Below are 26,203 nucleotides of genomic sequence, written 5' to 3'. Positions count from 1 at the left end.
AAATAAAACAAAAACAAAAACAAATAAAAAACAGTGCCTGCAATAAAAGCCAGTCAGTATGCCAGAGTCCTTCAAGCGACTAGGTAAAGCATAAGTGTGGCTAGGACGGAAGGCTACCAACCTCTGCTGGGTCAAGAATTCCCTGAGTGAGTCCAAGGAGGCCTGAGGGTTGAGTGGAAAGCACCCCAGAGGCCAGTCAGGACCATTGGTCTGAGCTCTACAGTTAGTGACAGAGAGATAGCTAATTTACCAAAGTTGGTTTCTCTGGCTTGTGCTACCATGGCTTTCTAGGTTCTTGTGGGTTTTCTGTAATCTTGAGAAAGAAAAAATGGTTTCGGTTGTACAAGGTTAGTCCTTTAAAGAGGGAAGAGCAAAGTCACAACTGGGATGCAGCCATGAGAAGTCAGTGCTAAGACCTGCACTTCTGCTGCAGAGAGAGTGGAGGATGCCTGTCCTTAGCAACATAAAACAAGACTAGACTAGAGGCAGGTTACAAAGCAACAGAGGCTAGCAAGTCTCTCTCTGAGCTGTTGTCCAGGTCTAAGGCAGTCTTGGGCCTCAGCCCTGGACGGAGGCAGTGTGTCTTCTGAGAGTTTCCAGGCTTCTCACAGACAAACTATCTTACACACCATCCTTACATTCCACTTCGAATCTCTGAGCACACTAAGGGCTGAATCACCACTCAACGGAAATAACCAAGAAAGAAAAACACATCCCTCATCAAATAGAAATAATGTGGCATGGGAGGAAACCAGATTGGCGTGTGGTAAAGTAAAAGACTCTGGAAAAACAAAGGGACAGCAATTTTCATCCCGGGCAAGCACACACGTGAGAACATGGGCTCTGTAGTGTAGTGTGCTAGCATGTCTGCTGACAGGCACAGGCGAAGAGGGCATGGGGGAGCCAGCTGGCATTGATACTTTCTGAGGCCACACTCTTCCCAGATCACTGTGTAACCCTGCCCCGTCACTTGCTGACAGTCCTGAGGCTGGTGGCATCACAGCTAATCCTCTCAGTCACTCCCACTTCCTGGTCCAGGCATTGCTTATACTGGGGGCATAGAACCTTCACAGGACCAACGGCCTCTCCTCCCATTGATGACCGACTAGTTCGTCCTCTGTTACATATGCAGCTAGAGCCATGAGTCCCATCATGTGTTTTCTTTGATTGGTGGTTTAGTCCCAGGGAGCCCTGGTGGTACTGGTTAGTTCATATTGTTGTTCCTCATATGGGGCTGCAAACCCCTTTAAGCTCCTTTCTCTTTTCAGGGTACTCTTTTCAGGGTACTTTCTCTAGTTCCTTCATTGGGAACCCTGTGCTCTGTTCAATGGATGGCTGTGAGCATCTACTTCTGTATTTGTCAGGCACTGGCAGAGCCTCTCCAGGAGACAGCTTTATCAGGCTTCTGTCAGCAAGCTCTTGTTGGCATTCACAATAGTGTCTGGGGGTACAACCATTCTGGAAATCAGTTTGGTGGTTCCTCAGAAAAATGGACATAGTACTACCGGAAGATCCAGCAATACCACTCCTGGGCATATACCCAGAAGATGCCCCAACATGTAATAAGGATACATGCTCCACTATGTTCATAGCAGCCTTATTTATAATAGCCAGAAGCTGGAAAGATCCCAGATGCCCCTCAACAGAGGAGTGGGTACAGAAAATGTGATACATTTACACAATGAAGTACTACTCAGCTATTAAAAAGAATGAATTTATGAAATTCTTAGACAAATGGATGGATCTGGAGGATATCATCCTGAGTGAGGTAACCCAATCACAAAAGAACACACATGATATGCACTCACTGATATGAGGATATTAGCCCAGAAGCTCGGAATACCCAAGATACAATTCACAGACCACATGAAGCTCAAGAAGAAGGAAGAACAAAGTGTGGATACTTCGATCCTTCTTAGCAGGAGGAACAAAACACCCACGGAAAGAGTTACAGAGACAAAGTGTGGAGCAGAGACTGAAGGCATGACCATCAAGAGACTGACTCACCTGGGAATACATCCCATCAACAACCTCCAAGCCCTATTTTTAAAAGGCCACTTTCTTTAGATGTCAAGAAAATAATATGTATTTCAAAGCCTGGCTATTCTAACCGCATAGGTTCAGTGAGATGTGCGGTCTTTGGGTCTGGTTAATTCCAGTGGTTTTCACTTGCAAGCTTTTCATAATGAGGTTTATTTTAAAATGACTGCTCCAGTGCAGTTCCTCCTGACTGAACTACACACCATCTTAGCCAAGAGGCCCAGAAGTGATCCTCGCCACCTCGGGGCTGAGAGGAGCACAGGGTAGCACACACCGGAAGCACACACCGGAAGCACACCCCTGCACACCCTTTGACTGCCACTTCTAAGAGTAAACAACAGGAGAACATGCCAGATGGCTGTCAAGAGGGAGATGACTAGAAAACCGCTCTGATATGGGGGACAGTGCTGCAAAGAACAAGAATGGGGTGGCTGTGTATCCAGGCAGACAGGCTTCTGGAGAGAGTGCACTTTTGTGTAGTGCCCTAAACACCATGCTACAGTTTTCCAGAGGCATGGAGTTGCCTATGTGCACACAAGAACACACCTACATATCTTCAAATGTTCAGACATTACGTGTATAAAGCATTAAAACTGTGGCAAGGGGGTATGTATGCATTATTTGTGTTTATAAAAATACTTTAAAGCAGTTGGAAAGAAAGACAATTTTCCTACATGTCAAGAAAACAATGGGTCACCAGCAGGAGGTCCTCTCACATTCTAATTTTGGAACAGCAGCTTCCGATGTGCAGACCAATACGCTGGTATCTGCAGGGCCTTCCCTGCAGAACAGGTCAGGAGAATGGGGGCAAGAGAGAGGAAGCCTCAGCTGTTTAATATTTGCTTAGAATTAGCTTATTGACCTAAGATACATATCTCTTGAGAGAGCAAAGCTGGAAGCCATCCTTAGTATGCCCTAGGTGTGGAAGGCAAGGCACAGGGAACACAGAGGTATAAAGACTCTTGGCATGACAGTGTGTGTGTGTGTGGTGGGGGCAGTTCTGATCAGCAAAGATGATGTTTCCACCCACCGCCTCTGCTTGCTTGCATTACCTTCTGTCCACTCCCTATGCCCCTGGCCTTATCCTGCCAAAGCTACTTGCAGCAGCCTCCCTTGGTGCTGAACAGATTGGTGTTGGCCCTTCCCTGTCATCTCAGTTGAACAGCTCTGGAAGACACAGCGTATTTTCCCCATGGGACAGACTCTGCAAAATCACATAGCACTTTGCCACATCCAATCAGAGGAAATCTAATGAGAGGAAAGCACGCCTTTAATCCCAGCACTTGGGAGGCAGAGGCAGGTGGATTTCTGACTTTGAGGACAGCCTGGTCTACAGTGTGAGTTCCAGGATAGACAGGGCTATACAGAGAAACCCTGTCTCGAAAAACCAAAAAAAAAAAAAAAAAAAAAAAAAAAGCAAGAGAGCCCTGAACACTTCCCAGAAAGAATCCAGAATCCTATAAGTGGCCCCCACCTTTTGATTAGGTCAAGAAAGGATGAGGGCATCTGGCTTGCACCCAACTAGAAAAAAAGTCACATGTCCTCTCCTATGTGGTCCACAGCTTCAAATCTATTGTTTGTTTAGGTGTGCATCTGTGTATTTAACCTGAAGTACATGTAGAAACCAGGAAACCAGAATTGGGGGACTGAGGGATAGTTTATTAAGGGAGATGCTGCCATTGCTCTTGGTTGCCCACCATAGATTCCTGGACACTACAGACTTTCACTGCAGGACACAGAGAAATCGATCTTAAACTGACCAGGAAACTCTCCCTGCTAGGCCTCGCTTGCATAGTACTGGAAGGTGCTATACGGGTGTCTGAGAGAGAAGACATCAATCATCTTAGCTAGTGGTGGCCCTCACATGTTACAATACTGACAAGCAGGCAAGATGTACCCACTGGTACATTAGTGGCAAGACTATTCATGGTGCTGCTCTGACTACTTTTCTGTTGCTGTGGTAAAATACTCTGACCAAATGTGACTTCCAGCAAAGAGTTTATTTTATATTATACCTGCAGGTACAACCCACCACTGAGGGACATGCACACACATACATGCATACACTCACAAGCAAGGACAACCTGCCTGAGGAATGGTGCCACCCACAGTGGGCTTCAATATCACTAATTCAGGCATGCTCGCATACCAGTCTTAACTAGGTAATTCTTCGATTGAGACTTCTCTCCAATGACCTAGCTGTGCATGTTGACATTGATGGAAAATCAGAACACTAACCACTCTTTTGATTAGATTTGAGATTGCCACAGAAGGACATGCACACCTGAGGCTATAAACATAGTCAAAGATCATAGTAAGGGAGGCCATGGGCCCTAGATCTAGGCTATTGTTGTGCTATATTGTCATGTGAAACTGACTTCTTTTTTTTTTTTTTTTTTTAATTATCCTTTATTTATCTGGTGGCTGGAGGCAGGCAACTTTTTTTCATTAGATATTTTCTTTATATACATTTCAAATTTTAAATGCTATCCCAAAAGTTCCCTATACCTTCCCCCTGCCCTGCTCTCCAACCCACCAACTCCTGCTTCTTGGCCCTGGCATTCCCCTGTACGGGGGCATATAAAGTTTGCAAGACCAAGGGGCCTGCCTCTCTTCCCAGTGATGGCTGACTAGGCCATCTTCTGCTACATATGCAGCTAGAGACACGAGCTCTGGGGGTACTTGTTAGTTCATATTGTTGTTCCACCTATAGGATTGCAGACCCCTTCAGCTCCTTGAGTACTTTCTCTAGCTTCTCCATTGGGCCCTGTGTTTCATCCAATAGCTGACTGTGAGCATCCACTTCTGTGTTTCCCAGGCACTGGCAGAGCCTCATATGAGACAGCTATACCAGGGTCCCTTCAGCAAAATCTCATAATCAGCCACCAAACCCAGACACTATTGCATATGCCAGCAAGATTTTGGTGAAACTGACTTCTAAACATTTGTGTTAAATGTCCACAGATCTGTGCTGCTCTCAGCGGTAATCAGAGCAGCTTTTTATTGCAGTGGGTCAGGGTTGATGCAGAGACATATAACTCTTCAAAGTGCTGACTGGATCATAAGTGATTGAGTGCTCACCCACTGACAGGACATCTACATCACCCCACCTCCCCAAGGCTCAGGAAACACTGTGGCCTTCTACTGTGACTGTCTCTATCCCCACTTCCTCTTCATCTCTGTCTGCACTGAAAAGGACTGAGCAATTACATACAGAAGAAGCATGGCTACAGCAGCTGTTGGGAAGATAAGTCTTTGGACTTAAAATAGTTCCCTGAAAAAATTTCAGAATATTTTGAACTTAAATCACCAAAACTATCTATCTATCTATCTATCTATCTATCTATCTATCTATCTACAAAACAACCAAACTTGCTATGAGAGAGAGACGTGTGTCTATACATAGTGTTGCACTAGGTACAATGGATAAGAAATGGAACCAGGCTAGACACTCATCAGTGGATGAATGGAGAAAGAAAATGTGATCGATTGACAATGGAATTTTATTAATTTATTTCAAAAATTAAGAAAGAGGAAAAAATTCATAGAATTTACATGAAAATGGGTGAACCTGTAGTCATTGTGGTAAATGAAATAAGCCAGAAAGAGAAATGTCACATTTTCTCTTTATGTGGTTTCTAGAAGAGTGACAGGTTAAGATTCTAGAAGGGACTATGAAATAAAGAAGAAAAGACTTTACAGGGGAGCAGAACACACAGAGAGGGGGTACCAGAGCACATGTTAATGGGGAGCAGGAAGAGGCTATCAGGAAGGAAGGAAGGGCCAGCAGGTTGGACAGGAGGAGAGGATAGGATGTGGGGTTCAGGCGGTCTGCAGTTCTTTCCCAGGCACAAACCCTGACCCAGATGCATCCCAGTAACTGCAGGCATGAGAGCCTAGGAGGAATGGCCCAGGGAAAAACCAGGCCACCAGGGCAACAGAAGTGCAGAAGCACGTACTTCGTAAGGGGGTAAAGTGCAAAATGTTGGTTAAGATGGGAGCAATAAAGAATGATGAATTTGAAGAAGGTTTAAAAGAGGACCACCCCCACCCCTCACCCCCCAGAAGCTGCTTTTCCAAAAGAAAACAACGAGTTCATGAATCAACAGGTTTGGGAAGGAACATAACACATCAAACAGCTGCAGTCTTCAAATCAGCAGCAGCACAAGACAGGCAAGAGACAGAGCCCTGGCCTGGGAAGACAATACAGGAGCTTGTCTCCTAGTCTCCTTGGCACTTTCCCCATGCCCAAGACTTGTCCTGGCTAAAGACAGAAGAGCAGAGAGCTGAGCCCACTGGGTCCTGAGGCTTACTCTCAACCCACTTCCGTTCAGTTCTCAGACATGCTCCCTCCAAAGAAGCAGGGAGTTCATAAATCATTCTATGTTCATCTGTCCAAAACAATCCTGCCATGGAACCACACATCTATAAACCATCTATAAACCTTTCTACCACTCTGTATAGTTCTTCTCCCAACACAATTAGAAGGAGGCACAAAGAAGAGAGGGGGAGGGAGGAGGGAGAAGGGAGGAGGGGAGAAGGAGAGTAGGTAGTGTGGGATGGAAGCACACTTCTCACCCATTCCCACTTACACAGGTGCTAAGCAAATATAATTTGAGATATCGGTGTCTGATTCGATTTGTAAACGACCATCAAATACTTCTGTCAAATATAGTTTTCAACTGTTTGCCTTTAACAAAATTGAAGGGATGCCCAATCGGGTAATGTGATCGTTAAAATAATTAACCAAAAAAAAAAAAAAAAAAAAGCTTGATGGTCATTTTGTGACATACAGTGCCTAACTCAGAAGGAGCCTATATTAAATGATAGCCCTATAATCTTTTTTCCATTACCAGCTTCTAACCCATATGAGTAATGTACCTTTGCATTTGGTACTTATGAAAACAAAAGGGTATAGTTCACTGAGAGAAACATTTCCGTTAAATTTTCTAAAACAAATTCTCAAGACAGTAATATATTATTTACATTGTCTTAATAACTCAATGCAGAAAGACATTAACACTTAGAGCCAGAGAATGAGTTCTTAAAGTTTAAACATATGTGCACACAGATATGCTCAACAGATAGGATTACAGTCTCAGAGACGTCACGAAAAGTCACCCAGCAAATAAGACTCTTGAACACCAAAATGCAGTATTAGGACATATCTTCTGGGGACACAGAATATAAATACGACAAGAGGAAGAAAATGAAGATAAGGAAGTGAGGACTGCCAGGGAACAGTTTGTACAACCGCTTAAAAATTCATGACTGTGCAATGAATTGCCTTCCTTGTCACTGTTAACCACAGTGACGTACTTTGCCATTATTTAAACATACAAATAAAAATACATGTCAATTTAGAAAACACATAGGAGACACACAGCCCTTTATCTAGGAAACAAGGTTTGATCTAACCAACGTCCCTTTTCTTTTCCTTTCTTTCTACCCATTTCGATGTTTGCCAAGACCTAGCACCCTAAACCTCCCTACATCAAACCTTCCTCCTCTCTTAGCTCCAGTGACCGTTCTTTGGCCATTTTTATATTCTAAATGAAAATTACATAATTTATCTGGCCTACTCCGTCTCTTAAACAAATAAGGCACTTAACAAGTCACCTGGCTTCCTGTCCTGTAGCTTAATTATCCCCACTAAAGCCCCTGATGTGGAATGTGCAACTGTCCCCATTGCAAAGTCAGAGCTAGGATTGCTCATGCACACTTCTATGTGCTTCCGATCCTGGGACCAAGTATCAGAGTTCAGCAAAGCACACACTCACCAGGGATGTCATTGTCCTTTCTCTGTTAGGGAGCAGTGTCTGATGCAGCAGCTACAACCAAGCCTACAGCCTGAGTCTGAATTGGCGTAACCAGAATGTACTTATGGGCCCTTAAAATAACTTCTCTTGCATGCCTGAAGGGAATGATCAAGTTCCACACATAGTGACTTATTTCAATTTTTAAAAGTTCCAATTAAAAAGAAAAAGTCCTTAGCAGGCAATTACACATTATATTCCAAAAATGTTTTAATTACCTAGGTCCGCTTAGCTGTAACTTAATGATTCTTACTCTTATACTAAATATAGAATATAGCTCTGGGGGAAAACAGGAGATTGATTGTAGGCCATTTCAACATTCTCATGAATCTTTTTATAGAAATATAATAAAACAACTTCTTCGGTGAAGCTCTGCGATCTTGGTTACAAAGGGGTGGACCCCAGGGCTGGAGGTCCCCGACTCAGGCATCCTTAGCAGACAACTTTAGAATAAGCAGACAAGCACAGAGATCTCATATACTTCTAAGTTTTATGAAGACTCTGATGGTTATTTATAGTTGGCCCTCTGCTCTTTCTACTGATTAAGAAACAGAGTTACCAGGAACTTAAAGGATAAATCCAAAAGGTTATGTAGCTTTCAGAGAGGCCACAGAAAGGATTTACACTAAGACTAGGCTCCCTCATCTTCGTTTTACCAGGGGACCACCTCCCACGTTTTGCCAGGGGAAGGACATCTGAGCCTCTAAAAGGCAAGCGTCATGATGAGCCCCCTGGGCTTTATATAACATCCTCAGAGCTGCACAGAGAGAACCCGAGAACTCTGCTTGCTGGCTACAGCCATCCAGGGATACTCCTCAGTCTTCAGGGTCTTAGGAGTCTTTCCTCCTGTGTTTGGTCAGCAGTTCATTACATGTTTGCCCCAGGCCGTTTGCTTTCTTTTAGTAAGTACTGTTATAATATGTTGTTGAAAGATAATACAAATACTGCACGTTAGATATTTCTCCTAAGGCTGAAACATGGCTCCCACACACATTCTCACTCATTCACAAGCACCTGTCCCCCCCCCCCCCAAAAAAAAAAGCCTCCAGGCAGCGGGGAGCTGGATGGAGGACATTTAATGGATTTGGGACCTAAACCTTTTGCCCGTGAAAACATACATGATGTGCTGGTAACCCATGGCAACCTAATTTTTCAAAGTGTGGTTGATGTCAGAGAGTTGGGCATTAAAAAAGTCTAATAAATACAAGCATGAAGAAGAAGTGGCCCTTTAGCTGGCGGTGCGGCTGGCTGAGCGTACGGCGCTCCTTCTGTAGATACTCAGTCTAAAGCACGACACATGCTCATCTCATGTTATTTCCTACAGATGGAGAACACGAGGATGCTTCAAACACCAACCTAATGAAAAGAAAAATTAATTCCTATTCCCTTGTCCATGGTTTATCAGCAGAGAAAATGTCATTTTCGTACAAACTAATCTTTTAGAAGATGATTCCAAATGGTTCCCAGGGTATCAGATTAAATTGCGTGGGTTATAAATGGATTTCTTAGTCAACCTGACCAAAAAAAAAAAAAAAAAAAAAAAATCAAAGAATTTCTCCAGACATTGCTGAAGCAACTATGATCTTGATTTTTTTTTAAGTTCGTGAGCAAATGATTTCCTTTGAGATTTCTTCCAGAACCCTTCTGAATGTGACGTGTGAGAGACAACAAAAAGACAAACATTTGCTTTTCTTAAAATTTAGATTTTTAGTTTGTGTGGGGGGTGGGTGGGGGGGGCTGTCTGTCTGTCTGTCTGCCACAGGCATGCAGTGCCTGAGGGGGTGACAAGAGATTCCTTCCAACTGGAGTTAGGAATGCTTAGGAGCCACCACGTGAGTGTTGGTCATTGAACTTGGGTCCTTTGCAAGAACAGCCACTACTCTTATTTGGTGAGCCATTTCTCAAGCCCTTAAACATGGTGTTTGTGAATAGCTAAGTGACTTTGAGAAACAGTGAGCCTTCAACTGAACTAGTTTGCAACTCTGTGGCAGGTGTAAACAGAGAAACCAGAATTCAGTACAGCAGGTGGCTGGACCAACATTCGACACCCAGCTGGTCTCACAATCAATCAGTAATGACCAATTGGCCTGTGAAATCTGGGAAGTGCCTGATTTACATTCTTGACAGAAGTTACATTAGGCAAAATGCAGGTGGGAGACACACCAAGGACTGAGGATACTTGGTCAGCTCTGCATAGTGAGAAAGACTAGTTCATTAAACTGAATATTGAACACAGACTATCAATTAAGAGACAACCTGTAATATTAACTCACTTTTTACTTGTCAATGTTGCAAAACAATAATAAAAATGTTGTAAAACTAACAGATAGCAACATAATATAGTGACATGTAAATAAGGAAACAATATTAATAATCCCATTACTTCCTGTCTCATAAATTTGGTTCTTGTATGAAATGTCATAAGGAAAGCCATTACTTTGTATGCTAACTTAAAATCTTAATAAAGGGGCTAGGGGTACTGTTCAATGGTGAAGAGAATGTACTGCTCTTGCAAGGACCCGAGTGTTGTTCCTATCCTGTGACACCAGGTCCCAGGGAGCCAACGCCTTCTTCTGGCCTCTGCAAACACCAGTACCCATGTGTATATGTGTGCACAGAAAACTTAAAATAAATATTAAAAAATAAAATGTCGATACAAATCTAAATGAAAAAGAAACTTGATACCAATAGCAAACAGGCTTCATTCATTAACACTCATCCAGTAAACACTGGACACGCTGGAGAGGGCAGGGAATTAGCCTGGACATAGAAACAGCTCAGAAGTTTAAATTTGAGGTGTATTTTGTTATTTATTTTTTTTAATATATTTTTTATTACATATTTTCCTCAATTACATTTCCAATGCTATCCCAAAAGTCCCCCAGTATTTTGTTATTTTAAGAAATATTAGCTATAAGTGTCAATGCACAGAAACATACACACTGCCTGTAGGTCTCATGCTCCATCAGAAACTGAGCATGTAGCCATCTAAATCCCTGTTTATTCGGTAAGCCAGCCTGTGGCATAGTCAAGAACTCTTGGATGTTTCTAAAAATCTAGAAACTTCATCATATTTTAAACCCCAAATATCATCCATTTGAAGACTCCACACTCCTACCTCAAGCTTTGAGTGACTTCATGAGACCCTCAGTGGATCAAAAATCCACATGAAGAAAGAGTCCTTGAAGACAATGGAAGAGCAAGTCAGACGGGAGCGGGTCACAGAGACCAAGGGGAAAAGAAAGGCTAGGTCTCTTCTGAGAGGCATGCTTATTGGAAGGAGGTCAACCTGAGATGTGGGAGGTGATATGGTTTAGAAAAAAGCCTTTCTGATGATTCAGGTGTCTCAGCTCCTACGCAGCCCCTTCCATGTTAGGATAAAACAAACAAGCGGCAATGCTCAGGGCTAGAAAGAGCACAAAGCTTATCTGTCTCTTCAGGTCTCCACGCTGATTTTGGGGTTAACCCAGACAACCAGGAGAAAGTTCATCCAGAAGAGCACTCCCAGCTAACTTCACGTTACCCCACCTGTCATCTTGAGCTTCTACAATTTAATACTGGCACAAAAATGTGTCTTCCCAAGTTTATTCTACCCACTGAGAAGTCCAGACGCAATACAGAGTTTGCATTAAAAAAAAAAAAAAAAAAAAAAAAAAAAACAGCAAAAAACTATGTCAATATTGTTTGTGCCCTATTCAGAAAACTAACTAAAGTTTAAGAGTACCTCCATTCCCTAGAGGCCAGACTTCCAGAGATTTCAAACACTGGTAAGAAATTATACTCCTAGATTTGGAAACACTTATGTAGCAACTGCAGTGAATAGATTATGAATGCTAAGAAAAGGTGCGCCTAGGTCAAGAACCAGACCCCAGCGGCTGCTGACGTGCAAGGCTGTCAGTCTGTTAATGAGAGGAACCTGCCCTTTGGCGGCATTGCCAAAAGCTGTACGCCTGAACCAAAACAAGGAGGAGAGAGAGCACAATCCAGGAAGGAAATACTAAGAAATAAAAGGACAGAATACAGCTGAGAACAGAGAGAACTTGAGCCAGCAAATGGAAATGGACAGAGAGCCAGCAGCTGCCAGTTGAACCTCAGAGGCCCCCCAGCTCCTCCTGCCAAGCTGCTAGTCAGGCTGGACAGAGCGGCAGCCAGGAGAAGGATACAGGAAAGGTACGGGAAAAATGGCAACCACTTAGTTGTGACAGCACAGTTTCTTGGCAGAAGGAAGCAGGCACGTCAGAGCGGATTACTTTCCAAATCAGCTGCTGGTCTATGACAGCAGGCAAAGCCACAGCCACCAGCAGCAGGAGAGAAGTATCTACTCAGGTTACTCAGAGAAGTAGTTACTCAGGCCATCCTGGAACAGGACTTCACAGGCCCTGGAGAACCCAGGGGAGCTCAGGAGATCTGTGGTGTAGATGTGAAGGGCTAAATAAGACCAAAGCAACTAAGGAAATGTGTTTCAATGAGGTTAGACTTTTCAGAGGCAACGTTCCAGTAACTATTTTGAAATGCCTTGTCTACTAATACAAGTAAGGGGGAATGGCACATAGGTCTTGTGGAAGGAAAAGAGGGGACACGGAGACCTAGAGGGGATGAATCTGATTAAGGTACATTATACGAGGATGGGGATTTCATCATGAAACCTTTCCTTTATACAGTTGACATGCTAATAATCTGTATTTTCTCAGAGAAGGCAAGCCTGAGGACTGAACCTAGGATCTGACACGTGCTAGTCACCATTCTACTACTCAGCCCACCCCTAGGTTACTTTTCTTTCTTTGAGACCAGGCCTTGGTTTAAAGTTGCAATCCCCCTGACTCAGTCTCTCAAGTAACTTGGGTTATAGTTATAAGTGTCTAAGTATCTAAGTGTATAAGTTATAAAGCAAAAGCCACACAAACACTTTTATGCATGATATTATTTCTCACCTATAATAGGAAGTAGCTGGCAGTAGTTGAAAATGTGATGTCAAAGCTTCCAGGAGTGAATTACTAAAAATGACCAAAGTGACCCCACCCCCACCCCATGGTTCTTACTTATGGAGGTTTTGGGAAACTCAAAATGTGTGTGTGGGGGTGGGGCACGGGGGGGGGGGTACGGGGGGGGGGAGGGAAACTATTTCATAATTATAGGCTTTCCTGTGGTGAGAGGTCATTCTGTCACATTGAAGTCACAGTTGAGCCCAAAATCATGCCTAGTGTTAGTTTTCCATCTCTAGGGGACTTCCATGGATTGATTAGGAAGTGGCTTGATTACTCCCAAGAGCTCTGGGGAGAAAAAAACTGACCATGACTCGTAACAGAGAAAAAAGGCAAAACTAGCAAAACATGAGTCAACATCATTCAATAAAAGCAAGATTAAGTTTAGACTGTGAAATTGAGAAATTGAACAATGGGTAGATAAGAAATTCTGTGAGCATGCCTTTCCCCTATGACCTAAAAACAATCCACGCTCGTCAGCAGTCGGGGTCAGCTGGAGAACGTCTGTATTCCTACCCGCATGAAAAGACAAGGGTGCAATGTTCTCCTCCCCGGTTTGTTTCAGCCTAGGAACATCAGGACATGCAAGTGGGGAATCTATAAAGACTTTTCTGAGATGGTTGAAGCTACCACAGTCACGGGTTTCTTAGTAACTATGCTAACATTCTATTTTATAAACCTACACCTAAATACTAGATTGCTTCCAGGTCTTCAACATAAGGCTTCTGGCTGATAATCTCATGACTAAGTCAGCTGCTAATGAGGAAGGAGGAGATGCAGAAAGATGAATGTCAACTTAGCAGATGAGAAGGCTTCACCATTCCCACCATCTAAAGGCAAACACGACATCGGAAGTCAGGCTGCAGGTACAGAGTCAATTTCAAAAGATTACACTCTCTCTAAACAACTCATAGTTCAGGAAGAAAGACAGAAGAAAAGTGTGACTTCACCAGCAAGCCTGTGTGTCTGATGGCTACGCTGTTCTCTTACCCTGAATGTTGTACAGGCGGACTTTGTGAGTAACGTGTTCGAGGAAACAGGTCACATCTGAGTAGATCCTTCCACGTGTCACTCTGACAAAGGGCGGTCTTAGGGAAACATATGGCTGAAGAGGAAAGGACAGTTTCAGCAAAAACAAATTGGTTTCTCAACTTTCCCAAGAAGAATTTAGGAATATTGTACAAAATGACAAATTCATACAGTTCAATATTCATAACCTGACATGAAAATGTAATAACTTATCAGAATACACAGGATATAAACAATGGATATAAGGCAAGATTTTTTTCTTACATAAAATTATAGAGCCTGTATTTGCGAATGCTTACAATTTGATTGGCCTTAGATAGTTTACAAATATTCTCCTCACAAACATTTCTAATCTATATTCTTCTATTGTCCATATAGTTATTTATTGGAAATAGAATTATCCTAAGTAGTGATATCTCCCAAGCCAGCACTTGCAAAGGTAGTAAGACAAAACTCAAAATGGGGGTATGCTCAAATGTGGAGATGCTCAAAGAAGAGAAAATTGTGTCCGGATGTGGGCAGAGGTGTTCACGGACTGTAGACTACTGTAAATCTGTTTCCTCACATTCGCTACATTTTCAAAATGTGCCAGACTGTGTGTATTGCTTTGATAGTCAAGAATAGGAACAACTGTTTATTAAATCCCTAAAGAATAGAGAGAGGCAATCCAGTGGACAGGTTTCCCAACAAGGCTAAATATGTCGGGTCGCTACATACAGTGCTGTACATCCCCGTGAGCCACGTTGAGAAGACTCACTTTCTTCATGGAAAACACACATCCTTTGCATCTTCCTATGCTCTGACACATCTAACTTTCCAGTACAAACTGCCAACCTTTAATATGGATAAATACAATTAAACAGTCCAGAGCTGATCTCTGTCCAAGGATAAACTAGGGAGACAGTCTCACCACTGTGCATGCCACAGCACCTGTGTCTCTGGCAGTTCCAGTACACATGCATAGTATGGGTCTCTGTGGCAGCACTCACCTGGCCCTGCCCGTCAGGCAGGAAGAGGTAGGCACCGCTCTTGTCCCTTTTGTTGGTGGTTCCGTACCACAGGAACTGGACCTTCAGTTCATGCTGTCTACTGTCTTCTTTCCTTCTCACTTTCTGAGGATCACAGAATAAGATAAACAAACAGCAACTTATTACCAAAGTGCCGCCAGATGGAGTTGAGAATGAAAGCCAAGATATGTAGAGAGGCAGTAAGACAAAACTGAACACGGGACTGTGAATAGACAAAAAAAAAAAAAAAAAAAAAAAGAAAAAGAAAAAGAAAAAGAAAACAGAAGAAAACAGTAAAAGGACAATAAAATCTACCTGGGTTGGTTAAAAATGCTCGAGGAGGGCTAAAGAGATGGCCCTGGAGTTAATCCCAGTTGCTGCTCTTGCAGAGGACCTGGGTGCTCCAAGTGCCCATTTGGCAGCTCACTACCACTGACAACCCCAGTTCTTGGGAACCAGAGGCCTTTTTCTCTGCCAAAGACACCAGGCATCCAGGTGCATATATGCATGAAAAGAAAACATGCATTCACATAAAAAAGTTTAAATGCTCATGTAAATTGAAAGGCTACAGTGGAAGGGCTAAGTTTAAGGGTAGCCTAGGCTTAATAATGAGTTCAAGGCAAGCCTGGGCTACATAGTCTCATCCTATCTCAGAAAAGAAAATGCGGAGTGAGACTAAAAATGCTGAAGTAAGCCCGTCAGGTGAGAAATATTTGGTTAGCATCAACATTTCATAGTTGACCTCAGATTTTAAAGCCTTGAAGTTGGAACAAAGCACTGCCCTATACTTTAGCAAGGAATAAAGAACTTAGACCTCTGCTCAAATCTTCTGCAGAAGGAGACATAGTGTAATTGCCAATAGGCATGGGTCAATTTGTTTTTAAAACACAGTAAAAGTGAACTAAAAATCGGAATTAAAATGTAAAAAAACCACCTCACTTTGCATGATAGCCGACAGGTCTTTTATTCTGCTGAACTGCTTCCACAGCTTCGGTAAACACTTTCATCCACCACACTTAGCTGGGCGCCATGCTGCGACAGCAGGTGACCACAGAAGTAGGCAGGAGCAGATCAGCCCTGTCTCCCAGAGCTCTGCTGCCTCCCTACCTAAGAGGGCCTTCCCCCTCTGCACTGTCATGGACACAGAGTAAACGCAGTGAGATTTATGGCTGTCACAACGAATCAGAACATACCTCCATCAGCCCAGATCGGTCAAACCAAATCGCCAGGAAGGGATTCTCTATTGTTATGGCATCTCCAGCATCCACCATGTTCTTCACGTGGAATATTCCATTTTCTGCTAGTCCATCATTATTATATAGGACATAATCAGCCAAGTGTGAGCTTGAACTTTGTGACTCTAAGATCTTAAACACTTTCAGTCCCAGTGGTGGTATATGAGCTAGAAAAGAAACCTTTCAAGACAGAAAAAGGGATTATATAGAAAAGTTATCTACCGAAGGTAAAACATTTATATTTGTGGTAAGAACATCAACCAGGTTCTTAGAAAGGGGACAAACTGTTACTCTACAAATGCTTCAGTAACATAGTGAGGTTGTTCACACCTCAGTCCAGCCAGGAATCTAATCACCCCAGGTTGGAAGGCTTCAAAGGCGTTCATGTTTGCATTCTTCCTACGAAACTCTATGACCATCCTGCAAATGTCCTACAGTGCTCTCAACAGATATTGGGAGGGAGAAACATCCCAGGCAGGGTAGGGCTTAAGGTAAATCATGGTTTTCTTCCTAATTTTCAGAAATCCTTTTGTAAAATTATACTTCAGTATGTTAAAAGGATAAACACAGCCGTATAGCTAAGACACAAATGAGTTTAGTCAGTACCAGCCATCAGTGCTATCTTGGAGTTAGCAGACACTGAGCAAGGCCTGAAGGAGGCACAGTGTGATCTGGCTCCTGTCTTCCAAGAGCTGCTTCACTTTCGAGATAGGCTGCTGCCTGTAAAATCTGACCTGAGTTTGGACTTTACTTCCCATTTATATTTGCAGGACAATGATTATCTGAGATGCATCAGCAGTAATTTTTAAACAGCAGACATAAATCCCTCTTAAGTTGCTAGTTTATTACTGTGTTTCAATAACTCTTTAAATAACCTCAGGACTCCAAATGCTTAACATCTCTAGTGATATGGGGTTTGTTTAAAAACTGCTTATCTAACACACACACACACACACACACACACACACACACACACATGCGCACACACATGCACATACACAAAGAGACCATACACAGAAAAACAGAGACACAACACAGAGAAAGAGAGAGAAACGGAGAGGGAGAGAGAGAGAGGGAGAGATTCTCTATTGATTCAGTCCAGTGTTCGATAATTAAATCTCCAAAGAAAGCTATTTTAATGATCTTAGTTAAAGTCTCTCTCCTAGGATGTATTAAGTCACTATCATTATTAAAAAATGTCAACTAACTAACATTATTATTAAGAACAGTGCCATTTATCTCAGTTCTATGTGTGTAATTATCATTGAGTTAAACATGAAAATTCTAAAATTTATTAGTTTATTATTTTAGAATCCAGTTAAAATATGCATACCTAAAAGGATACACATACCCCACTAGTAAAATATTACCTTTTAAAAATATTACTATTTTTCCTCGTATCACTTAGCCACCCAGTTACATCCTCTGGTATTAGACTTCACTCCCGTGATAGTTCAATGGCTGTGTTGTGGGTTATTTGCAGGTAAAAGTTATGGATCCTGCTTTCTTTGTTCTCCCATCCATTGTACAGTGTGTTACAGAAGCCTGTGGCCATCACGTACCTCATAGGCTGCTTGTGAAATTGTCCTCATGTCGTTCCAAACTGCACTGACTTGAACCTCCACCGGTTTTCCCGAATCAGACAGCACTTTCACTGTGGCGGAGTTTACCCGGATGGACACCACTGAATGCCGTTCTTGTTCAAAGGGATTGTAGACCACAAGGTACCTGCAGAGGCAGCTGTGTCAATACTGCAATCTCAAAATACTATTGTTTCTCTGACACTTCCTAAGGCTTCAGTTTCCAGCCATAGAAAATACACGAGGAAGCCAAGCAGGGTAGCACACACCTTCAATCACAGTGCTTAGGGGGTAGAGGCAGATGGCTCTCTGAGTTTGAGGCCAGCCCGATCTACAGAGGAAATTCCAGGACAGCCAGGGTTACAGTGAGAAACTCTGCCTTAAAAAACAAATTTCAACCAACCAAGCAACACCACCCCCCTCCCCCAAATAAATTCTCTGGGAAGAATGAAAAGGGCCATCCTGAGAGAACCCTCAAAGAAACAGACTACACACTACACCATACATGCAGAGAGAAGCATGTTCTAAGACGAGACTACTGATGCTTTGCTTTATATGCATAGTAAACATGTTCCATGTGCTCCAAATGCCATCTAAGGATTGCGTTAGTCACCTAAAGAACCAGTCAGTACTCTAACACCCTGCTTCCTGGTGCCTTGTGTTAACTAAAAAAGCAAAACAAAACAAAACAAAACAAAACAAATCAAAATGACAACATAATTTGTCTTTGCAATTTAGGCATAATTAACTTCCAATAAAAATATGACACTCATTTTAGATGGGTAAAACATAGTAACTTGCATGATTATATATGCAAATCTCACAGTACACACACGTTTTATATTGAGAGGGCCCAGGTTGCTATGCTCAAGAAACTTAGTTCTGGGATAAAAACAAGTCTATTCAAAGTAAATCTACTTATAAGAAGGGCCAAATTTTTATGTTAAGTATACTACTCAGAAAAAAAAAGTTTTGGTGGGGACTCAGCCAAACAAAGGAAAATTCAAACTATAATGGTAGTTTCTGTCAATATCTGCAAGAACATACAATTCTTAGTATAAACAAAGCTTGAACTGCAATCTTGTCAGAATCTTTGACACCCAGCACAAGCACACTGTAGCTAGCGTCCTATATTTCAATTGTACAGGGTGGTTTCTGACATAACTGTTTGTAGCAGGTATCTGATGCCATTCGTCCTCCTTTTCCTGTGGCTCTTCTCTCAATCTCTGGCATTTAAATCCTCCACGAGGCACTAGCATCCTTTCTCTCCTTACCATCCTAACTCTCCTAATGCTGTCCTGCAGTGTAGCAGAAATGCTGCATAGCAGCCTGACAGGACTGGTAAATCTACATGACTCACAATCTTGCATTACAGTTCATTTACATTGTATTATCTCCAAATAAAGAAGAGTTTCCAAAAGGATGGAGGTTCCTGCTGTTCACTGATTCACCCACCAGTGAATGTTTTTTTATGATCTAAAATGTTTTATTTTCCTAAAAATATGTTAAGTGCAGAAACATCAACAGATTAGTCAGATTGTGACCATCTCCTCATTCACGTGAGCTCCAGAGGTGTTCTGGGATAGCTTCTATTTGTTGAGCCACATCTGAAAGTCGCCGTACATGCGTTTCCTAAACACCTTCATTTTCATACACATTACAAGCTGCTCATTAAGGAATAAAGTCCCTAACAGAGCAAAACAAAGGACACAGGGGAAAAAAATGAAATCAAGATGATAAAGCACCAAGTCTATAAACCATTTCACATATCAATTGCTTAGCAGATGACACATTTATGTCTTAAATACTATTTTAAAATACGGCAGGTGATATAATCAATTCTAAGAATGCCTCCAGCCCTGTAGGTCTTCCAGGCCTATGCACCGGGACACAAGGACCTCACTTGCAAGCCTGCATTCACTGACTCATTGGAACTCTATGCACATGGACAAGAGCAGATGAAAGAAGCTACCAGCCACAAACATATTGACAAACAACACCAAACATGCTAGCACTCATTAAAGCCCCAACTTGGCCTCTGAAGCAATTTTCAAGGGCTGTCAGTGTCGCGCCTGGAGAGAGGTGTATCACAGACAAACTTTACAACTAATTTACACCCTCTCGAGGGAGGCCACCCTTGAGCTTTTGTTTTGTCCTGGCTCTTCTCTGATCATAAACACAGAAGGGCAATCACAGTGCCAGGATTTTGTGTCATCAGAGGGACTACATTAGAGTCTAAGGAGCCGGGCGGGGAGAGCTGATGGTCACATACTCCAGAGCACCGTAAATGAACACTTTACTACTAACATGTACAGTTTCAGAGGCATCCATCCAAAGCTAGACTGTGAAGAAGTGTACAGGCCTGGAGCAGAACTGGGAGTACACAGAGATAACAGCAAGCATAGTCCTTTTATAGAAAACTTGAAAAATGACTCACACTTAATTACAGTTTTAAGCATATATTTGGTTTTGTACCGTATGAAATCACATTGTACAGTAGAGCTGTGAACAAAGTTTTTTTTTTTTGTTTCACTTAAGTAGATAATTAGTATTTGATCAGAATATGTTTCTACTGTATTGAATGATTATGTAATTATTGTGCCAAGAATCTATTAAAGAAACTAAATATGTAGAATATTAATGAGTAAAATGCAGGGATAAGAAAGTAATCTCTAACATAATTAGAGATTCACAGCATGCTGCTCAAGGACATCACAGGACAAATTTATCTGACATACATACAAACTCCTATTTGACATTTTAAGTGAAATACAGAGAACACATAATCATGAATTATATTTTCTTTTAAATAAGTAGACCCTCAAAATTAACTAAATTCTATGGCTATTGCCATGTTTTGGTGGTCAAGCAACCAACAAAATGGTAGCACCAAACTCTCAGCATGAGTTCTTCAAAAAAAGTGTATCTCTGAGAATTCTGTGCAGAAATCTGTTTCTGTAAGACTGTTGCTGAAGACACCAGATAACAGTCAGAGAGAGAGCATGGAAAAGTCAAATAGAACTGACATGGGCGCTTCCTCCCTCTGGGATAGCTTTCACAGTACCGGAAGGAGCTGTGCAGGCTACCAGGAGAGACCGGTCAGCACCAGTCTCACCCTGGAACAAACCCTGCCAACTACACTGATAACCTGGCGAGGCGTGCAGACTGTGCAATAGTGGCTCGGACATCATAGCAGTAGAGTAAGCATGAGCTCTTTAAGTCCTGCTGTAGGTGAACAACTTGAACAAGTTTCATTATCATATCATATCATCACCTGCATACTTATCTCTACACTAACAAGAGTATTATTGATACTCTGGAAATGGGAAGGGTTTGATTCTCTTTTATGTAATTCCTAATTGAATAGGGACCTTGTTTTGTTAATAACTTTTCTCCAATTCTGTTCACATTAGCACTAGGTCCTTAGATACTATCTGTCACCAAGTCATGTCTGGCCTCTCAGGGCTTTGTGACTTGGTGTCATGGGCAATTATTTCAATTCTTTACCAGAACAGCTCATCTCAGGAAGAAAAAGTACTCATTTGTTACCTGTCAATCAAATTACAAAACAGGAGAATAATGGATTTCAGCAAGGAGAAAAATAATGAAAGGCCACTCAAATGGTCACGTCAATCTGGGGACTAATAGAGGAGCCAGAATGTCACTGCCCAGAGGGGTCTGTCCTGGAAAGCCCACTGAGAACAGAGGTCTTCAGCACTCTTTCACCCTCTGAGTGGGATAACTGACATTGTGTCAGAAGGACACCTGCAGCAATCACTGAGTCCTCCCCATGGTCCAAACAATCAGGGCCTAGTAAATATTGTGTGCAGTACTCCTTCTTCATAGGACAGTCCTCAGGACGGGGTGGAGCCCTGGCCAGCTTAGCGCTCCATCTGTCTCTTAAGGAGGGTTCCGACAGGTAGACATGCCACCAAGACCTACCCAGCTATAGAGTTGCCGTAAGCAAGCTCACGGAGACTCATTGTGGGGAAACTTGGGGTGAACAAAGAGTGAGTTACATTTCAAGTATATTACAGCTGTAAAAGAAAACTTATCAACAAAAAAGAAGAACAAGACAATCCTTGCAAGATGTGCTTACCGCACTTGCATGCAGTAAACCATAACAGGAGGGAGGAGACAGCTTAAAACATGACATATTTTTATGACTGTGTAAGGAAGATTAAAGTAGAAAAGTCCTCTGTACATGCAAATTAAGAATATTTTAGCAAATGCAAGAAGGGTCTATAAAAAAATTGTCAATTTTAACTTGCTATGTACCATAGCCTGGCTTGGAAAAATGTTTAGTAGATAGCTGATTAAGAAATAATGTAGAAAATTTTCAATCATAAGATTTATCATTTATAAAGAATACCTACTAGTGTGGGGCTTTATAATTTTATCAGTGCTTTTTATTTTGATTATTTTTATTCCTCAAAATATACAAATATAGGTAATCAAGTCCTCTGTGAAAATGAGGGAAATGACGGACTCATCCAGGGTCCCAGAGAGTGTTAGGAACAAGCAAAAGACAGGAGCTCATTTTCCGTGATTCTTAACAGCGGCAGCACAAGAACATATTCATCTTCTCTAAATCTAATTAGTGAGACATAATCTAAAGAACAGAGTTCAATATTCAGAACTCTGTATGGAAATACATCCATTAATACATTAACATGGCAAATTCTAGATGTGAACTCCTTTTACACTCTATCTCATTTTCTAGGAGAATAAAATGTTACTAGAAAAGGAAAGATATTAAAAACAAAGGTGGTCTTATGGAGATGTCAGGCTTTAAAAACCCGTGCTGTGACTCCTAGGATCTGGGAGTCAAAGGGCAAATTCCCACTGTGAGGTTAGGTGATTGCATTTCTCCAAGATATAGTAAAATGAAGAGGCAAGATTACTGTTACGAGTTAAATGGGGAAATACTTAGAAACCCACCGTGCTAACAGCTGACACAAAGTGAGCCTGATTATGACTCGTTTCTCCATCACTTTCATCCGGGTCACGGTTGCCCATCAAAGATCCTGGTCGTCATCATACCCGATGGAGCAATCATCCCAACATACTGCACCTCTACAACTCGTGTGTGTGTGTGTGTGTGTGTGTGTGTGTGTGTGTGTGTGTGCATACGTGTCTGTGATTGTGTAAGTATGTACATGTGGGTGTGTGAGCATGTGTGTGTAAATCTAGACAAAAGAAGTGGTGACAACTTGGCAGTCACTGGCACACTGGTGTTGATGATGGGAGATCCATGCACTCGTGCAGAAGATGCGCACATGCGAAGTAACCACACAGGTTATAAATAAAGTAAGAGGGAGGGAGAGAAAGAGATGGATGGTGTATGAGTGGCTACAAATGTATCAGTGTGAACACAGAGTCCCTGACCTGGAAGAACCATCTATAAAAGAGAAGGGGGAAACTCAAGCAGACTGATAACTGATTCCAATATCAAGTCAGGCAAACATATGCATGTTTCTGTCATATGTTACATATGACATATGTCATATGTAACATGAACAGACGGAGAGTAGTTAGGATGGTTAAAAGGTAAGCAGGTGAACAATCAATGTCTTACAAATTCCTTTGATGCCAAACTGAGTAGACTGTAAAGTTGACAAAATTTCACTGAGAGAACTACAAAGAGAGAAAACAAAAAAATAACGTAGAGCCCCTCCTAAATTAGTGAATCTTATTCAATGTCAACATTAACATACTGATTTCTGTTGGATTTTAAATATTAAAGTGGGACCTACACAGCAAGAGTTAGAAAGCTAGATTAAAAAAGAGATGAAGTCCTTTAGCCTCGATTCAGCACACTCCAGGTTACAGTGATAGCATCCAGTTTCAGCTCATTGTCTAACACTCAGTACAAATTAGGAGGCGTCCCTAAACACAAAGCCATGTGACTAAACATTAAGAAGAAAAAAAGCAAAACGACTACAAGTACCTATGACCCAAATTTTGGTGTAAGCTGGTAACTTTAACATATCTACGAGACATTCAAGAAAACACATGAGTAAGGCACTTGAGAAGATAGAAAATTCCACATAGTAATCAATACATCACAGGAAACAAGATTCCAAATGTGCAGGCTGAGCACAGTTGGCCCTAGAGTGAGCTGTGTCGAGCGAGTGACACTAAGCATCCAAGTGGAGACAGACAGAACAGGAAGGTAGGTGGCAAAGAATGAGGGACACAAGAAATCACTGAGGGGAACAAGCAGACTGCAAAGACAGGAAATCCACACATTACAGAATGGAATTACCTGTGTGCCCCCCAGTACATATGACAGGCCACGCTGTCCTCTGTGTGTTTGCCAAACACATACAATACACATGATAGGCCATGTTGTCCTCTGTGCATCCCCACAGAGTACACATGATAAGCCACATTGTCCTCTCAAACCTCAGAATCCTTCAAAGCAGCCAGGGAGATCAAGACAATAGTGTCAAATCAAACAGGCAAAATTAAGCCCATCAGCAACATATTCGAGACAAAAGAGTAATATTTAAAGTGGTTAATAATAATAATAAACCCGCTAACTTTGTCATCAGTATTCAGAAAAAAATTCTCTAGAAACTTAAAGGATGATTAGACAGAAATTGAGACTTTTGGTTGTCATCAAACTTGTACTAAATGAAATGCAAATCCCTCAAGCAGAGGAATAGAAATAATCTTGGGGAACCATGGAACTGTAGACAATTAAAAGGAAAAGCAGAGCATAAAGGGAGGCTAGCGTCTAGGAAACGACAAGCGGAAATCCGCTGTACAAAAGCTGTAAGTTGAGCTGGACCACACTAAACCCTCCATGCTTCCACATGATAAGCACTAACATCACAATGAAATTATCTGTAGCCATGAGTTGGGATGGAAAATGCAATTAGAATCAATGCAATTAAATCCAAGCTCTTGGAGTGGGGAGATTACCTCAGACTTCAGCTGGGCCAACACATCCCCACAAGGGCCCTTACAGGAGTGTGGGCAATGGAAGCAGCTACATGGAGACAGGCACAGGGAGGCTGTGAGGAGGGAGACAGGCACAGGAAGGCTGTGAGGAGGAGGAGGAGGAGACAGGTGCAGGGAGGCTGTGAGGAGGAGGAGAGAGGCATAGGGAGGCTGTGAGGAGGGAGACAGGCACAGGGAGGCTATGAGGAGGAGATAGGCACAAGGAGGCTGTGAGGAGATGACAGGCACAGGGAGGCTGTGAGGAGGAGAAGACAGGCACAGGGAAGCTGTGAGGAGAAGGAGACAGGCACAGGGAGACTGTGAGGAGGGGGAGACAGGCAGAGGGAGGCTGTGAGGAGGAAGAGGAGGAGAGAGGCACAGGGAGGCTATGAGGAGATGACAGGCACAGGGAGGCTGTGAGGAGGAGACAGGTACAGGGAGGCTATGAGGAGGAGATAGGCACAAGGAGGCTGTGAGGATATGACAGGCACAGGGAGGCTGTAAGGAGGAGGAGAGAGGCACAGGGAGGCTGTGAGGAGGCAGAGACAGGCACAGGGAGGCTGTGAGGAGGGGCACAAGATACTGGAAGTCTCCCTCCTTCAGGGCTGTCAGAAGCAATGTCAAAACTTAAGTCTATTAAAAAAAAACATGGAGGAAGTTTTCCAAAATTTTAGCAAGAGCTATGTTCAGGAGGAAGCATTACAGCCATTGGTTTTGTTTGCTTGTTGCTCTTTTTTTTTTTTTTTCACCTTTCTTATATCTCATATTTATAAGGAAGAGAATAAGAAAAGTCAGGAAAAATGTACTTTGAAAATACTCTTTCCCTTTTAATCTAGTAAACCCTACTTTTAGAAACATAAGGAGAAAAACAGAATTAGAGATTAACAGGCAAAACCAAAGCTATACATGAACAATGTAAATATTTTAAGTGCTATCCTAAGTATTGAATTTCTTTTTTAAGTTGCGTGATGGTTGAAATTGAGAGATATAGTTAGTAATACACAGCAGGCTTATGGGTAACAGCATCAGTAACCCTAAAGTTCTTGGCGTGGAAGCTTCTGCTTTCTTTGGAACGTCAGTAAGTGTGTCAAATGATGTTCAGTTGGAGCACACAGGTGAATGGATGTTTTGCTAAAGCAGATATGTGAAAGGACACATGATGTCATAAATATAACCCAACAGATGGTGAAGAACACAGTATGGTATTGGTGCGGCTTGCCATTCCTTACTGGTCATTGTTTGTTGTGACTTCATAGAAAGAAACGCACCAAAAAGCTTTATTGCTATAGACCCTTGTTTTTCACCAGTCCATATTTGTCAAGGAATCCAAAAGTGTTCTAAGATTCACCTCTGCTTCTATTATCGTCTTATAATGGATTTGTAGAAGTAGTAATGACTAGATTAAAAGGCAGATACTATTTAATAATTATTTTTCTGAACTTTATAATTTACCTAATTATAAATATAATTATAATTATTATAACTGGTTATTATAATTTATAAAATTATGAATATTAGTTATGAGAAGAGTATAAAGTATTTTAAGAATGGATCACAATGCCACCT

The 26,203-nt window shown here is 42.1% G+C and overlaps 1 protein-coding gene across 2 annotated transcripts in view; it reads right to left on the bottom strand.

The window, feature by feature from the left end:
• Window positions 1-26,203, bottom strand: part of Man2a1 (mannosidase 2, alpha 1) — a 154,423-nt gene that overhangs the window by 26,570 nt on the left and 101,650 nt on the right. For both annotated transcript variants that reach the window (XM_030249522.1, NM_008549.2), the window contains 4 exons: window positions 17,672-17,837; window positions 16,068-16,289; window positions 14,857-14,979; window positions 13,829-13,943 (listed from right to left, as the gene is read on the bottom strand). In XM_030249522.1, the coding sequence (XP_030105382.1) occupies window positions 13,829-13,943; window positions 14,857-14,979; window positions 16,068-16,289; window positions 17,672-17,837 (626 nt within the window). The remainder of the gene's footprint in view (window positions 1-13,828; window positions 13,944-14,856; window positions 14,980-16,067; window positions 16,290-17,671; window positions 17,838-26,203) is intronic.

Source organism: Mus musculus, chromosome 17 (genome assembly GCF_000001635.26).
Source record: "Mus musculus strain C57BL/6J chromosome 17, GRCm38.p6 C57BL/6J".
NCBI lineage: Eukaryota > Metazoa > Chordata > Mammalia > Rodentia > Muridae > Mus > Mus musculus.
Note: the sequence above shows the minus strand (reverse complement) of the source record. Positions and strands in the feature narration are given on the sequence as shown.